At 46.5% G+C, this 15,439-nt stretch overlaps 1 protein-coding gene across 1 annotated transcript in view; it reads right to left on the bottom strand.

The window, feature by feature from the left end:
• Positions 1 to 11,324, bottom strand: part of LOC144136391 (methanethiol oxidase-like) — a 38,759-nt gene extending 27,435 nt beyond the window's left edge. Inside the window, exons 1-2 of the mRNA XM_077668674.1 lie at positions 11,116 to 11,324; positions 7,813 to 7,979 (exon numbers count right to left, since the gene is read on the bottom strand). Coding sequence (XP_077524800.1) covers positions 7,813 to 7,979; positions 11,116 to 11,122 — 174 coding nt within the window. The 5' untranslated portion in view covers positions 11,123 to 11,324. The remainder of the gene's footprint in view (positions 1 to 7,812; positions 7,980 to 11,115) is intronic.
• Positions 11,325 to 15,439: the final 4,115 nt, after the last annotated feature.

Genomic DNA, 15,439 nt, shown 5'->3' with positions numbered 1-15,439 from the left:
ATCTAACATTTTGGAACAAACACGTGTCCAAACAAATAGCCGCAGGGAAAAATAACTAGACTATTGGAGCCACAAAACTAAGACCCGTAAAGTCTGAGCTTCTATGCGCAATAAGCTGCTTGGAAATTTCCTCAAGAAATTGGAAAATGCAGGGCTGGGCTAGTTGGTGACGAAACACGATGAATTCCTACTGCGCAACAACGAAAGAAAAACGAATGAAGGGTATCCCATCTTTCCCTTCCTCCGTCTCATCGCCGGTTGCAATTTGGGAGTGCGTGACGTATTAAATACCATGCAGATGCAACCTGGTGACCGCAAAGATGATAGAAAAGAGAAACAGCCCTTTAGTGCGATTAGAACGAACTTACGAAAAACATTTTCGCCATATGTTGTGGTTGCTAACTACCGTCGGCTCTGCTGTGCTGCTTGGCTTTCTGTCCAAGCATAGACGCTTCACTTGCACTGAATACCACATAGAATGGCAGAACTGTTGTACCGAGCAAAAAACTTCGAATAATTATGTATCTTCATAGGGCGTGTTAAAACGGCGAGTTCTATACAATTACACGAGAATCGTTTGCGCCAAGTTTAAGGTGTCGCAACCGCGGTATGTGTCGCGGTATCAATTTATCGACCTTATTTCTGTGTATTATGCCCTTCCTGCCTCTAGCTGATGCTTCGAGAAAGCAGAGGACGCGCTATCTTTCAAATTATGCTTTCGTACCATTTCACGATATAATGTCAATGACGAAATAATGCAGAGTTCAGCGCGCTCCCTGAGCCAGTAATTCAAGAAGAAAGCGAAACAGCAAGCCTGCATAATCGAAGCAGCCCAAAATGGCGTTTGTTGAAAATGGTCTGGAAGTTATGCGTGAAACACTCATATTGAGAATTACTGCCAACAGTCCAAGAAATCAATTCTTCTAACCTGGAAGAAGCTTTCTTTGAGACTTATTAAACCCTCGAGCTGCAGTCCAGAGTGATGGATGGCAATAGGTATAATGCGCGACAGCTTGTATCTCCCTACCTGACCTCACTTCGCGAAAGGAAAACCACCATTCTTTTAATGCGAAAACCCAAGGAAGCGCGAATAACCAGAAAACCGCTTTATGACAAATTCATTGTTTTTTAAAGTCTCAGGCTAGCTATTTGGTAGTCAATATCCCAGACACAAGGAAAATAGCCAGATGTTTTTACCAAACGTAGCAATGTGGCAAAAAAAAAAAGGCTCTGGCGCTGTGCGTGATTAAGTAATTTCTGAGACGTTACAGAAACCCGGCAGTGCTCCGGTTCTTCGAGGAAGCCCCTGGCAGCACGCGCGACTCAGGCTATTAGTCTGTTCTATCAGCTGGCGCTCTTTTTTTGAAAAAAAAAAAAACAGAAGCCAGTATAATTCCGCAACACTAAGGCAGACGGTTCGTCAGGCGCTAACAGAAGAAGGAAATCTAGTTTGCAGCGGCGCTTACATAGTGGCCGCACTTTCTCGCAGACCGGAAGCTTCATTTAGGCGCACACGGCCGCCTTGAACTAGGCGCGGTAGGAGTCCGAACCGCCGACAAATTGCGCGCGCCGCGACTAGGGCCCAACGCTCGGAGAGGCCTTCGTGGAGGAGCGGCGTAGGCGGCTCCCTTGAAGTAAGTTGCGCCCTCACGCTCGCGCTGAAATCTCGCGATTCAATTAAGCCTCTTTCGCTCTTCCAGGGTTTCGAAAGCTGTAGCTACGTGCAAGAGGAAATGGACTTGTCAGTAAAGATGACGGCCCGCATATTGGAAACTTCTCGGCGCCACAGCGCGTAAATTCGTCTAAGCGCCTCGGAATTGCCTAAACGCTAATTTCTATTGAAGTTCAAGTTTACTTTATTAAGAATGAAAATGGTTTGGCAATAAAGCACCCCCAAGTCTCCATGACAGCGTCCGAACTCTACACGCATTGCCACAAAGCGCTAAAGGCCACTGCGAGAACAGTTCACAGTATAATAAGCATGTATTATCTAGTTAAAAATTCAAGCAAAGAAATAAAGTGCGGTTGTCATGCATTTGTATGTCATACTAAAGACAGAACAACCAACAGAAAATCAGGTTGTAAGAAATTTATGAGCAGAGCGAAAGGAAAAGCGTGCATTAAGCGCTAAATGACAAAGGTAATGCTTACGAAGCAGTTTATTTCCAATAGAAACAAATTATGAAATAAAGCACGAGCGACCGTTCAGATTCAATTCATTTGTGGAGATCTGAATGTGCGATCGCTTCCGTTGGGCAGTTGATGCATGCCATCTGAGCTAGACCGCGCAATAAATATTACCGGTTTTAACAAAGCTTACAATGGGCTTTAAACGGCTGCGTAGTTATGTCGAAGAGCAGACGCTTGGTAGCTGGGCGGATGACAGCGGAATCACTGGAAACTCCATCGTGCGCGAGTAGAAAGTGTGAAAGCGACGGCAGATCCCAAACTGTTACATATTTTAAACAGCTTTGCGAATTGGGCCGCCGAATAAATACAGTGTTGCAGAGGCCACAGAACTGCAAGTGTGACCCACTTCAGCAGCAAAATGCCGGATCGTTCACGGTGCGGCACATATGCACCCGAGGATATGAACTAATCAGATGCAAGTGGTTCACCATGTGACTTTCGGCGCAGTCAGCGTGACCTGTAGCGTGCAATTGTGGAAGCGAGGGTTTGCTATCAATTTTTTTTTTCAACCTACAGCATTAGGGAGGCCTTGAAGGAGGAGAGAACTGTCCAGTGTTGACATTTGTGTGAAAGTAATTAGTCGGCGCTACCAACCCTTTCAAACATTTCTTTAGACAGTCTATATACTGTCCATAGACTTCCGTCTATAAAGTCTATGAACTATCTGTAGACAAACCCTAGAGAACAGTCTGTAGGTAAAATAAATCTTATAGACAGTCATTAGGGTATGAGTATACAAAAATAAATACCTACAGGAAGGCAATAGAGGCTACAAGAAGTCTATAGACTGTCTATGGACTATTTTTTTAAGGGACCAGCGCCACTTGCAACTGAGTTTATTTCCCATCAAGCCTGCCTTTTCCTACGGCAGCCGAGCCGTATCACAGATAAATCAAAACTAGAATCTGTCTCCATTTCTTGGAATCACTGCTGACGCAGTGCATCGCATCAGCAAGCAGCTGCTTGCTCGGTTTGCTTACAAAAATTCAGGCCTGATGAAAACTGAACTCAGTTGCAAGTGGCTCTGGTCCTGTCATTTGTGTGTCTTCTGTGTACCCGTTGGTCGCGCCGTCATTACTTTCACCATCTACCAACTAGCCCCAACAAGTGTTTTACTTAAGTCTGTGTCAAGCCTGTGTTTAGAAAGATTTTCCTCTCTCCACCTGCTACGGTTGGAAAGTGGAGAGAGAGAAATTCCTTCTCCGCTTGAAATAAAGAGGAAGGTGAAGTTTGATTAAGAATTACCAGCAAAAATGAGTAAAGAAAGCGATCACGAATATAAAGAAAATAAAAACAAAGAAATTAATAGAAAGGAAACCAAATTATCTAGAAGACAGTAGAAAGGAAATAAAAATAGAATCAAAATTTAAATAGATTGCCGATTGAAAGGCAATGACATCAGATGTGTAACAGAATCCGAACAGGAATAGATTGGCAAGAGAAAGAAAATTGATTTCATATCCTCCGCATCGATCCAATTGATTGCCGCTATATTTCTCTAGCCACCGCTCGATAACATATCGCCTTATTTCCATGCTGTGCAAGCGTGACCGCCTCTGGCTGCTGACAAGCTGTCAGCGTTGTTTGGGTGTGTTTGACCGCCTACATATTTCTCCTTGCTTATCGGGAGTCCATGGCTTAGACCTGTCACCTCACCGGCAGTTTCACAACTCATTGTGAGCGACTGGCGGCTGTAAATACTGATATCTTATCGCAGACGAAGAGAGAGTCAGCGCTCTCTACCACGTGTCTGCATCGCCAGCGGTGTTTCACCGGCGAGCGTCACTCACTCACGTGGAACGCAGAAAGAGCTGAGACAGAAGTCGCCAGTTAGCTGAGCTAACGCCGAGCGGCAGCTGAGGAACATGTGATTTGTACTGTTTGGGACAAAACTCTCCAGGACGCGTCATCGGGAACCGAAGCTGATAGCTCTGATTCCTGGCTGGCTGGAGGCCACACTTGCCGAGGTGAAAGTCCGACTCGTGTGCTATGATGTGAGCTAGTGATAGCAGGCCATCGCTGACAAACATGGCAGCTATTAGCTAAAACTGCTTGTCGCGCGTCCTGGAGACATTTGTCCCCTACAGTACATGAGCTTCGGTGCACGTGACTGCACGAAATGTGGCGCTGACTTCCGAAGTCCACGTACTACGTCGTTCACATTTCATGCTGACGCGGTGTCAATATCCGCATACGACGTTATTACCTCGCACAGGTTCTCGTCACAACAAACTAAACGCTAGAGTATGAAGCCTGGCGGCGAACAACAGCTTTGAGGACAACGACAGAAAAACCATTCGTCTGTTATCGAAACTCTCCAGGTTTTTCTAAACAGATTTTGTGACACGCAGAACTTTGCGGAACTTTGCAGAACTTTGCAGAACTTTGCAGAACTTTGCAGAACTTTGCAGAACTTTGCAGAACTTTGCAGAACTTTGCAGAACTTTGCAGAACTTTGCAGAACTTTGCAGAACTTTGCAGAACTTTGCAGAACTTTGCAGAACTTTGCAGAACTTTGCAGAACTTTGCAGAACTTTGCAGAACTTTGCAGAACTTTGCAGAACTTTGCAGAACTTTGCAGAACTTTGCAGAACTTTGCAGAACTTTGCAGAACTTTGCAGAACTTTGCAGAACTTTGCAGAACTTTGCAGAACTTTGCAGAACTTTGCAGAACTTTGCAGAACTTTGCAGAACTTTGCAGAACTTTGCAGAACTTTGCAGAACTTTGCAGAACTTTGCAGAACTTTGCAGAACTTTGCAGAACTTTGCAGAACTTTGCAGAACTTTGCAGAACTTTGCAGAACTTTGCAGAACTTTGCAGAACTTTGCAGAACTTTGCAGAACTTTGCAGAACTTTGCAGAACTTTGCAGAACTTTGCAGAACTTTGCAGAACTTTGCAGAACTTTGCAGAACTTTGCAGAACTTTGCAGAACTTTGCAGAACTTTGCAGAACTTTGCAGAACTTTGCAGAACTTTGCAGAACTTTGCAGAACTTTGCAGAACTTTGCAGAACTTTGCAGAACTTTGCAGAACTTTGCAGAACTTTGCAGAACTTTGCAGAACTTTGCAGAACTTTGCAGAACTTTGCAGAACTTTGCAGAACTTTGCAGAACTTTGCAGAACTTTGCAGAACTTTGCAGAACTTTGCAGAACTTCGCAGAACTTCGCAGAACTTCGCAGCAAGAACCTTTTTGAATTAAAGAGCACTCCATTTACCATGTCCTATTGGAGGCATGGTTCTGCAACAAGAGTACGAGTGTCTTCACAGAGCCATCTTGTACCATAACGAGTGGCGATCCACTTCGCAAACAAATCGTTTTTATAGGACAAAAACTGAGACGACCAATACAGGATGCGGCGGAGGCCGGTTTCGATGGAGGCGAAACGCTGAAGGCGGCCGTGTGCTGTGTGACCTCATGTGCACGTTACAGAACCCCATGTGGTCTAAATTAACCCCAAGACCTCCACTAAATCGTCCCTCATAGCCCATATGAAGTTTTGAGGCATTAAACTGTACAATTCAATTCAGTACAATACAATACAATAAATAAAAATCAGTTCTCTAAAACGATCTTAAAGCGTGCGTGGCTTCCATTCTCCTTGGATGGACTCTACTAAATGCAGGTTTTTTTATTCGTTATTCTAATTATTGTACCTTTCTTAAGAGCTTATTTTGTACTAATTCCATGCAATTTATGCAGTAAATTTTTGCTAGAGGTGTGCGAATAGCACTTTTCCGAAATTGGTTTGGTGTGGTTTATGGGGGTTTAACGTCCCAAAGCGACTCAGGCTATGAGAGACGCCGCAGTGAAGGCCTGCGGAAATTTCGACCACCTGGGGTTCTTTAACGTGCACTGACATCGCACAGTACACGTGCCTCTAGAATTTCGCCTCCATCGAAATTCGACCGCCACGGCCGGGATCGAACCCGCGTCTTTCGGGCTGGCAGCCGAGCGCCATAACCACTCAGCCACCGCGGCGGCCCTTTTCCGAAATTGAATCAAATACTAATAGAACTGTGAAATAACCGAATCTAATACGAATCGATTATTTGCGTGCTTATTCGGAAGTTGTGCGCTTATTCGCACAAAACGAGTATCCATGCGAAACAAGGATATGTTAGCGGTGCCGCCATAAGTCTTGCAGTTAACGCTGAAGCTGTTCATAAACGAAACCCTGACTTCCACTACGGGTACGGAGCACTAATCCAGTGTGCATTAACTATTTCAGTCATTTCAGACGCACAGCTTTTTTGGGAGAAAGGCACGAAAGCGAATGATTGGCCAAAACAGAAATTTGGCGCGATAATGACAGCGTGCGCGTGAGCAACCATTTGTATCACGGGTCTGAAGGATGCGAGGCTGGCTGAGGTCTTGCTTCGGGCAAACCCCTGTCTTTTTGGTTTTAGTGGATTTAAGGTCCCAAAGCGACTCAGACTATGAGGCACGCCGTAGTGAAAGGCTCCGGAAACTTCGACCGCTTGGGGTTCTTTAACGTGCACTGACATCTCATACTCCACGGGCCTCTAGAATTTCGCCTACACCGAAATTCAACCGCTGCTGCCGGGATCGAAGCCGCGTCTTTCGGGTAAGCAGCCGAGCGCCATAACCACTAAGCCACGGCGGAGGCTCCCGGCCTATTGTGTAGCGGAAGGCCGCGACTCCTCGCTTGGTGCGAGCTATGACCCGATACAGATAGCCTCCCACCGTTGTGCTTCTTGGGAGCTGTTGAAAGTGTTCCTATGCTGGTCACACCTGACGACCGTACGTAAATAACTAAATAAAGGTACACTTTCAAGGATGCGTCGTCCTCTCCGAACGGCGCAACGTGTTACCGAGCCAACAAACCAAGTAAGAACGCCAAGACAACAAAAATAACGTGCATTATTTTATTTGCTTATCGAATCGAATAAAAGGACATTAAACTTGCTCTTAGAAAATTGCGATTATTCGCATAGGACCGATTTTTACTTTCTTGGTTTCTTTGTTCAGAGCTTGTGCACCGCATGCATTTGCACTCTCAAGTCCTCTAATTCCGGCAAGGCTCGGAACCCAAAATAATTTTGTGCTGTCCTTGCTCTTTAGCTCCATGCTCTGTGCGACGATTTCAAGTAATGATCCTAAGATTCAAGTTCTAGGATTCATGTTTCAAGTAACGATTCCGCATTTCTAGGATGAAGTGCTGAAAGTACGATTAGAGAACAAGTGTAAATAATGCTGTTCGAGATGTTGGCATCAGATTTTTCTACGGGCCACGTAGATGGCAATTCGGACTTTAGTACTAGTACTAGTCTCCATGCTCCCTGAACTTCTTTTTCGCCAGATACTGCATATGTTGCGCATGACACATATATTGTCCAAAGCGCAATGCAGAACAAATAAATGTCCGCGCTCTTATATCTAATGTTTCCGCTAACCGTATTAGTTCCTAAGTTCGGCATACTGAGCGCCAATCCTCTTACACCACTCAATCTTTCGCAAGTTTCCTGTTGCCAGACGCGACAATATCCACGCTTATCATCCTAAACAGCCACAGAAAATTGCAGCAGAGGATAAGCACCGTCAAGTAAGATTTAAAAATGGCTGACAGAATGGAGGCTTCAAGTGGTAGCGTTCTCTCACCTTGCAGAAATCAGGCGAGTCGTGGTCGACGCACACGACGGCCAGGTAGTCGGGCCTCTCCTTGGAAGGCACGATGCAGGGAACGTACACGAGCTTCTCGCGGTGGCCTTTCTTGGCGGCTTCCAGCGGGGAGGCATAGCCCACGGGGCATTCTTCATCGCAGCAGCCTGCATTCCAGAAATTTCATGAGAGAGGCGTGATGTGATTTGTGGGTGAAGGAAGTTAGTGATACTATAGTTAGTGGGCGAGAAGCCACGAGGCAGACCACGTGCAATACCTTGGCAGAGTGATAGCGTGACCGTCAGCTCTTCCTGTAGTCTATGTAACAACATGCACTGCCTGCTCCCAGCCGGTCATAACAGAAAATTATCTCTCCTGCATAACCCAGAAGTTCGTGCCAACTAGTCATCAGGCCACTCGTTGTTACGGAGCGTTTTGTGCTGTACATTCGCTGCTCTTATGTTGATAGTCACGTGCTAGTTTGCCTTTCTTTTTTTTAACTGAAATTTACTTTGCATCAGAAATAACTGACCGCACTAAAACAGTGGATTGCGTACTGGTGCGAAATGTTTTAATGGACGACGAACAACCTTCAACTTGCTCTAACCACAGGTGTTTGTAACAATACTAAAAAATTCAAGAACCGCTTAGTTCCGCGGAATACGAAAAGTAGTACACACTTGCAAAATCTGACAAATAACATTTCGGTTGTTAGCTCCTATTCCTAACACCAAGGTTAATGTTATGGCACAAAACAGCTGTGGAGTACTTAACCCGGCCATTGTTCTGTGCACAGAGGTTCACTACATCCCGCCCCTCTCAACAATGTACCCTCTCCCTGGCGCACATGGTTCACGTGACGACAGATGGCACACACTAGACCACTCAAACGGCGGGCGATGTGCCACTTCTGGCTCAAGCGCACCGGGGCAGCATTCCCTTTGGGATGCAGGTGAACGCTCGTTAAAGGCTTCGATTACGACAGTCTGCAACTCCGAAGAAAACCTCACTTGCAGAAATCACTTTGAATCAAGTCCTTCCGTCGTCCTTGAATGCCGCATTAACAAAAGTTTTGCGTATAGCCACGTATAGCCAATGAGATAGCAACCTGAGCCAGGTAATAGTACGCCCCGCTCAGCCAGTGGTTCCTGACAGATGAAAAAAAAAAACTGCCTGGTCAACCAGCACCCCGAATAATGGGCAGGAATAACATTGTTGGCAATGGATGACGTTAACCCCCAGAATGGGGCAACCGCTCATAGTAATCTACGCTCCTGCAGCCCTCCTCGGCAACCACCGGCCACCCAGACATCAATAATCGGAACAAACCGCGGCCACTAGAGGCCCCGGCTCGAGCTCATCATCTTTGGGCAGTTACGCAGCCGGCTATTATCACCGCCATTCTCTTCCTCATGTCAATAACGCTTGGCGTAACGAGCTGTTGATGAGCGTAGCGCAAATGCGTGCGCTCTGTGGCGGGAAAGATCACAGCCGCACGGACGCTCGACTCTGTAGGGGGAATGCGTGGTAGGGCATTGCGCAAGTCTAGCTCCGCTTCTCGTTCTCCCATAAAAGCGGTAATGCGAGCCGTCTTCACCCGTGATGTACGAGCAGCTGCACAGCACCGTTGCCAAGCCGGCTGTTCGGAAGCCATGGGCTTTGTTTATTCGGTTTGCTTTACGGATTCTCTCAGCGGAGGGGCAGAGATAAAGGCACTGTTCTTGGAAGGTCCTGTGCGCCCCTGTAGCCTGAAGTTAGCAAATCGTTCACATATTGCAAATAATGACAAACAAATAACGATGCACGTGAAAAACAAATTATGAGAGAAAGAAACTGGAGAAGGGAAGCAGCTGACATGCCGACGTAGTAAACTGCAGAATCGAACGGCGACATAGTTAGCATTAATCAGTTAACACAATCGATCAAGGGGGAGAGTCGGTCACGCCACTGGCTGGAGGGGGGTCCGTTGAACGGCTGGAGGGGAATTCTTTGAAGAGTATCCGGCTATAGCTCTATTTTAGTCGAAAAGGTTATTCTGAAGATAGGAGGTAAGTAGCGCTTTCGGCATATGGCTGCACGAAAATGAATAAAGAGAGATAAGAGGTGAAGATCTCAGGAGCACGGGATGGTAAATTCAAGACTGAAAACGTTATTTTGTCGCAACTCATCTGGAAACGTCTACACGGGTACTGAACTAAATTAAGAAGTTTAAAAGCTGATATGAGGGGAAGGCACCAAGGCGAAACCAAAACAAATTTAAAGAATGATTAGTGTATTAAAACACTCTGCAAACAAACATTAGAACTGCAACGCAAGTAAGGATATACTGAAAGAGGAACCTGCTACGGTGGCACTGCCTTTCGAATCTTGGATTGGGTGCCACAGAAAGAGGAATGGTATACAGGCGGACGTTTAGGAAAAAGAAAAAGCTGTGAGCTGCCTGTTAACTAAAAAGGATTTAAAAAAGCGATAAAATCCAAAACATGACAGTGACGAGTGCAGCGGCAGACGGCATAAAATAGTACGAGGGCAAGTTTTTCCGGTTCACGCCCACATGCGAAAACCCTCCGCTGGTGTGCGCCGCGCTAATTTCGAAGACAATTAAGGGGGCTGTGCGCACAGCCAAACCTTAGTTCTAGACACGTGGCTGGCAGTGGCAGCTCACAAGGCAGACAAGCATGCGTTCACTAACAGATTGCATTCGTTGTGTGCTTCAAAAGCATAAACGCAAGTTGAACCGCCCATTGTAGCGGAGAACTGCCGACTGCACCAGGAAACGTTTACTCAACCGTGACATCGAGTGCCGCAAGGGCGTTACGCAAAGACAATGCACGTTTGCCAGCGCTGATGGAATACGCTTCATGGAGCCATTTACGTAAATAGGTCCTCTGTGTAGGCACAGTCGCGGAGTGCTAAGCAGAACCTGGAGTCTGTCACATTCTCATTCAGCGCGCAACGACAGCTCCGTGCACAATCAGCGTATTTTGTCAGAGAAAAAAAAACATATGCACCGACTTTTACCGCGGAGAAAGGGCGCTACCGGCTTTCAGTCGCCTTCGCAAATTCAGCGCAAGGCTAATCGTGTACGGGGCTTCGCAACTCAGCGACTACTTAACCGCTGCGAAGCTTATATGCTTCACTATTTGAGGCCACAACTCTCGCATACCACCTCCAATAAGGGGGCGTGACACATGCTTTGGACTCGTAACGGAACCTTTCAAGCCTCTCAACAGGTGTTCGTCCCGGTACCAGCGCCGAACGAACGAAACAAACTGGGAAAAAAGAGAAGGCGCTTGAACTTACCTGCCATTCTTCGTTTCAAACGACGAGCTCCGAGTGCAGCGCGAGCGATAACCGAGACTGCCGTTGGCGAACGAGTGCGCTTAAGAGTGCTGCTGGCCGGCTGTCCGCTATCGGCGCCGGTCGACACGTGAGCGAGCGGCACAAGAGACAAAACAACGTACCCAGCTGCAGAGACAGCAGCTTGTTTGATGCTGCGGCGGCAGCAGCACGTGATGCGGTGCTCTCTGGCGCGCAGCTGAATCGAAGGCCGGGGGAGAGGAGGCTGAAACAAGCAGCGCGGCGACTGCCGGAAAAAAGCCAGATAGGTGCCGCCGCTGGCGCTGCACACGCTCGGCCTGTAGTGCTCTAGACTTCCTTTGGCTGACAGCGAGCGGACACCGCCTCCGGCTTTGCTGCTTTCCTGTGGAAGCCCGGAAACGGCGGTCTAAATAAATCGCACTCTCGGGCTGACAGCTCCTCTGGGGCTCACCTAGGGAGCGCAGTGCCTTTTTAAAGAAATATTATAAAAATGCCCAGCACATGGCCTTTTTTTTTCTTTCTACCTGCATCGAAATTCGTCAGCTGAGGTCGAACCCAGGACATCGTACACTACGGAATAAACGCTATAACCAAAATGGCGGGCAAAGAACAACGGCTTTCAGTACAGACGAGAAAAATTCAGGTATTCCGACACGAAACAGTTTCGTTGTTTTGTTACTTGCCTCGCTTCAGTCACAGATCAACCTGAAGCTTCCAGCTGACAGAACAAGCGGAAATGTCGAATTGCGCATGTATCAATTTCTGCGCAGCGTGTAAATCACCTTTATTGGATGGCGATGGATACTGTGAACATGCTGTAAGCGAATGCACGGAACTATAGTGGAAGAACAGGCGGGCAGTTGCCTCGTGCCCATCCTGCGTTACCACATTCCTTCGGCTGCCGGAAAGGAGAGTCGCATTCCCTACAGCCCTCTCTCTTTCTCCTTCCTCTCTCTTTCTCTCTCTCTCTCCCCAGATTGAGAGCGAGAGCGGTCGGTCTGGGACAACGGTCTGCGACAGCGGCGTAGGCGTTCGTCGTGTCGTCTTCCTGCTCAAGATCGCAAGTGGAGAAGATTGGCTTCACGACGAGTTGAAGGCACGCTTCAAGGCGTGCCGATGAATGCAATACACTGGGCGTTGTTTACATGAACCCGACAACGTTGGGTCGAGTAGGCCAGTCGGGCTGATAACCAGTCGGGCTAGTAACCAGCAGGCCAGTAGGGCTGTCGGGCTAAGCGACCGTGGGGTCGGGCTTGGGAGGTTGGCTGGGGGTCGGGATGGGAGGTCGACTCGGCCCGTCCCGTTTGGAAGGAGTATGCGCTGCCGCGCAGGGCCAGCGCCTCCTCTCTGGTCGGGCCGGTGCCGCGCGGGCAACCGATAACTGTTCCTCCTCCACTTGCGACTGCGCGTGGTTCCCTTGGTCGACGCTAGCTGTGATACAGGCCCGACTGAAACGGGTTCATGTAAACACGGCCAGGTCGGGCTGCAGCAGCCCGACATCTGCTCTCTCTTCCGGCATACAGGGCCGGACGCGCCAGAAGCAGCACCACTAAACAAACTTTAGGTGATGCTTGTAAAATTTTCTCACAGGGCTCGTCTACTAGTATGAATATTTTTCTCCCTGAGAACTTTCTTAAAGGATTGAACCCTACATATTGACGGTATGTGCTCCTAAGTTGCGCTGGATTTCATGCGGCGACAAGCGCCAGTAGCATATACGTGTCTTCTGCATTGAAGTCATTCACAACTATTAAAGTAGTTGGGAATGGCTCGCATTCCCATGAGATCATCGCCAGATCATTTGGACACCGGGTCATGCCGGGTGTTAGAGGGCAACAAGGCGGTTCGTAACATAGGTGGAGCGCTAGTTAATAGCATGGGTCCCTCCCATCCTCATTTCACACCCCTTCCGTCCACATATAGCGAACGACTCGAAACACTACGTCTTAACCGCCGGAGATACCCTCCACCGCACAAAAACTAAGCAGAGCAGATATCGTGGCCCGGCGCCAAATACAGGCAAACTCATTTCGAAACCTACATAAATAGTGAAAAATGTATCCTACTCAATGCCCTGACACCTGGCCCTGGTGTGACGCAAGTCCCACACTTTTCCACAATTCGTGGGGGTGTGCAGGCACGCCTGAACCTTTAAAGACGACACATAGGTCTTACTGAGCAGTGATAGGCTTAATTGACAAGCGTATCCTTGGAAGATCAGCTAAAGCTCATCTACCATGTTCGTGAAGCACCGCGGGCCGTTCTGTAATAAGGACTCCCACCCACCTGATCGACAAAAAACTCTCAAGACTAGTTTCTCAATAAAGTTCATTCTCTCTCGCTTTCTCTTTCCCATGTGTTCAATAACAAACTTCGGGCTTCCCACTTTCATTCCGTCATTAATTTACCCCCGCAAGTATTCGATACAGGTCAATCAGTCCTCGATCTTTTCATTGTCAACGCAGACGCTCCGTTACATGCAGTTACCGGAGCCTGACTACGACACATTTGTTACGGCAGAAGTGACGATTGTCCAGTCTTTATCATGTACTCCAGCTTTATACCACTAGATAAAATACGCAAAGCAAGACTCTGTATAGGAGGAGCATGTTAAAATATAATATGGAATCCTTTCGGACGCTAAGGCGCCCGTGTGCTTTGCGATGTCAGTGCACGTTAAAGATCCCCAGGTGGTCGAAATTATTCCGGAGCCCTCCACTACGGCACCTCTCTCTTCCTTTCTTCTTTCACTCTCTCCTTTACCCTTCCCTTACGGCGCGGTTCAGGTGTCCAACGATATATGAGACAGATACTGCGCCATTTCCTTTCCCCCCAAAACCAATTGTTATTATTATTATTAATTCTTTCGGGAGTGTCTGTTAAATAGCGACTGGTCCCCACTTTATAACGATAAAAGTACGTTTGATGCTTATAACAAGTTCTTACTCATGCTCTGTCGTCACTGTAACGACTGTCTCTCATATAAGAAAGCAAAACTAAAGAAAAACAAAAAAACGCGGATAACACCGGATCTATTGAAGATAATCAACAAAAAACAAAGCTATTTAAAAATTTCTTGCGTACGGGAGGATCAGTACGCTTATAACCTTCAAGCAATACCAAAATAAATTGACTGCGAAGTTGAAAAAAGCAAAAATTTGTTATTATAATAACCTCTTATCCGATGCCTAAAAGAAACGGTCCTGAGGAAGCGTCAAAGGCTATTAGTCAAGTTTTTCAAATGTAGCATTTAATGCGAAACACCTCTGAAATGATAATAGATGGTATCCGTATTTTAGGAGTCGTTTTCACGAAGCATTTCAATGCATATTTTCTAAACTTGGAGAAGCCAGCCAGCGATGAAAAAGGCTCGACATCAAAGTACAAACATAGTGCCACGGTATTCCTAGAACAAACTGATGAACTAGAAGTTTGCAGCACGTTTCTGAACTAAAAAATCCCCAACTCAACTGATGTCGATGGTCTTCAGATAAAGCCAATCAAGTTCGTCATTGACCTTATCGCTCCTCACATAACATTCATCTTTAACTTCGTTTTAACAACTGGCTGTTTCCCATGTCGCATTAAAGAGTGAAAGTGTCGGTACTTTAAATCGAAGTTAGCAACTGCAGGTTCATATCTGCATTACCCGTATTCTCTAATGGGGTACAAAAGATAATACTGGTACGTGTAGAAAATTTATCTCAGGACGAAATTTATTACAAGGCTATCAACATGTTTTTCGCCGAGGTAAATCAACTGAAACAGCATTGCTAACTCAGAAGGAGCTTATCAATAAAAATATTTAATTTCAAAGCTTAAAATAGGCGTTTTCATAGATAACAGTAAGGCCTTCGACTTTTTGAGCAATGATATCGTGCTGATGAAACTAAGTAATTGTGGCGTCCGCGGTATATCCAAAGTGTTGTTGGACAAAGTCTTGCGCAGTCGCAAGCAGTATGTCGGTATTCAGAACTATATCTAATCTTTAAAGACTGTTTCTTCTGGTGCACAGGAAGGCAGTATTATGGAACCATTTCATTTTAATAATGTATATAGTAATGATATTGTTCCACCCTATATCAATGCTTGTGTGCTCTTGACGATACGTGCTACTTGCCAATTACACCAGCCTGTTTATTTCCGGTCATGATATACAGGAAGTTGTTAAAAAGGCAGAAACTAAGCTGGAAAAGTTAATAGATAGGTCCAATCTGAACGGTCTTGAAGTTAACGCGAACAATGTAAGGCAATGCTATTTAAACTAAGTAACAAACAGGCTGCCATAAATCATCATTTAGCGCTG

This window comes from Amblyomma americanum, chromosome 6 (assembly GCF_052857255.1).
Source record: "Amblyomma americanum isolate KBUSLIRL-KWMA chromosome 6, ASM5285725v1, whole genome shotgun sequence".
Classification (NCBI taxonomy): Eukaryota; Metazoa; Arthropoda; class Arachnida; order Ixodida; family Ixodidae; genus Amblyomma; species Amblyomma americanum.
This window is presented reverse-complemented; position numbering and strand designations above follow the sequence as displayed.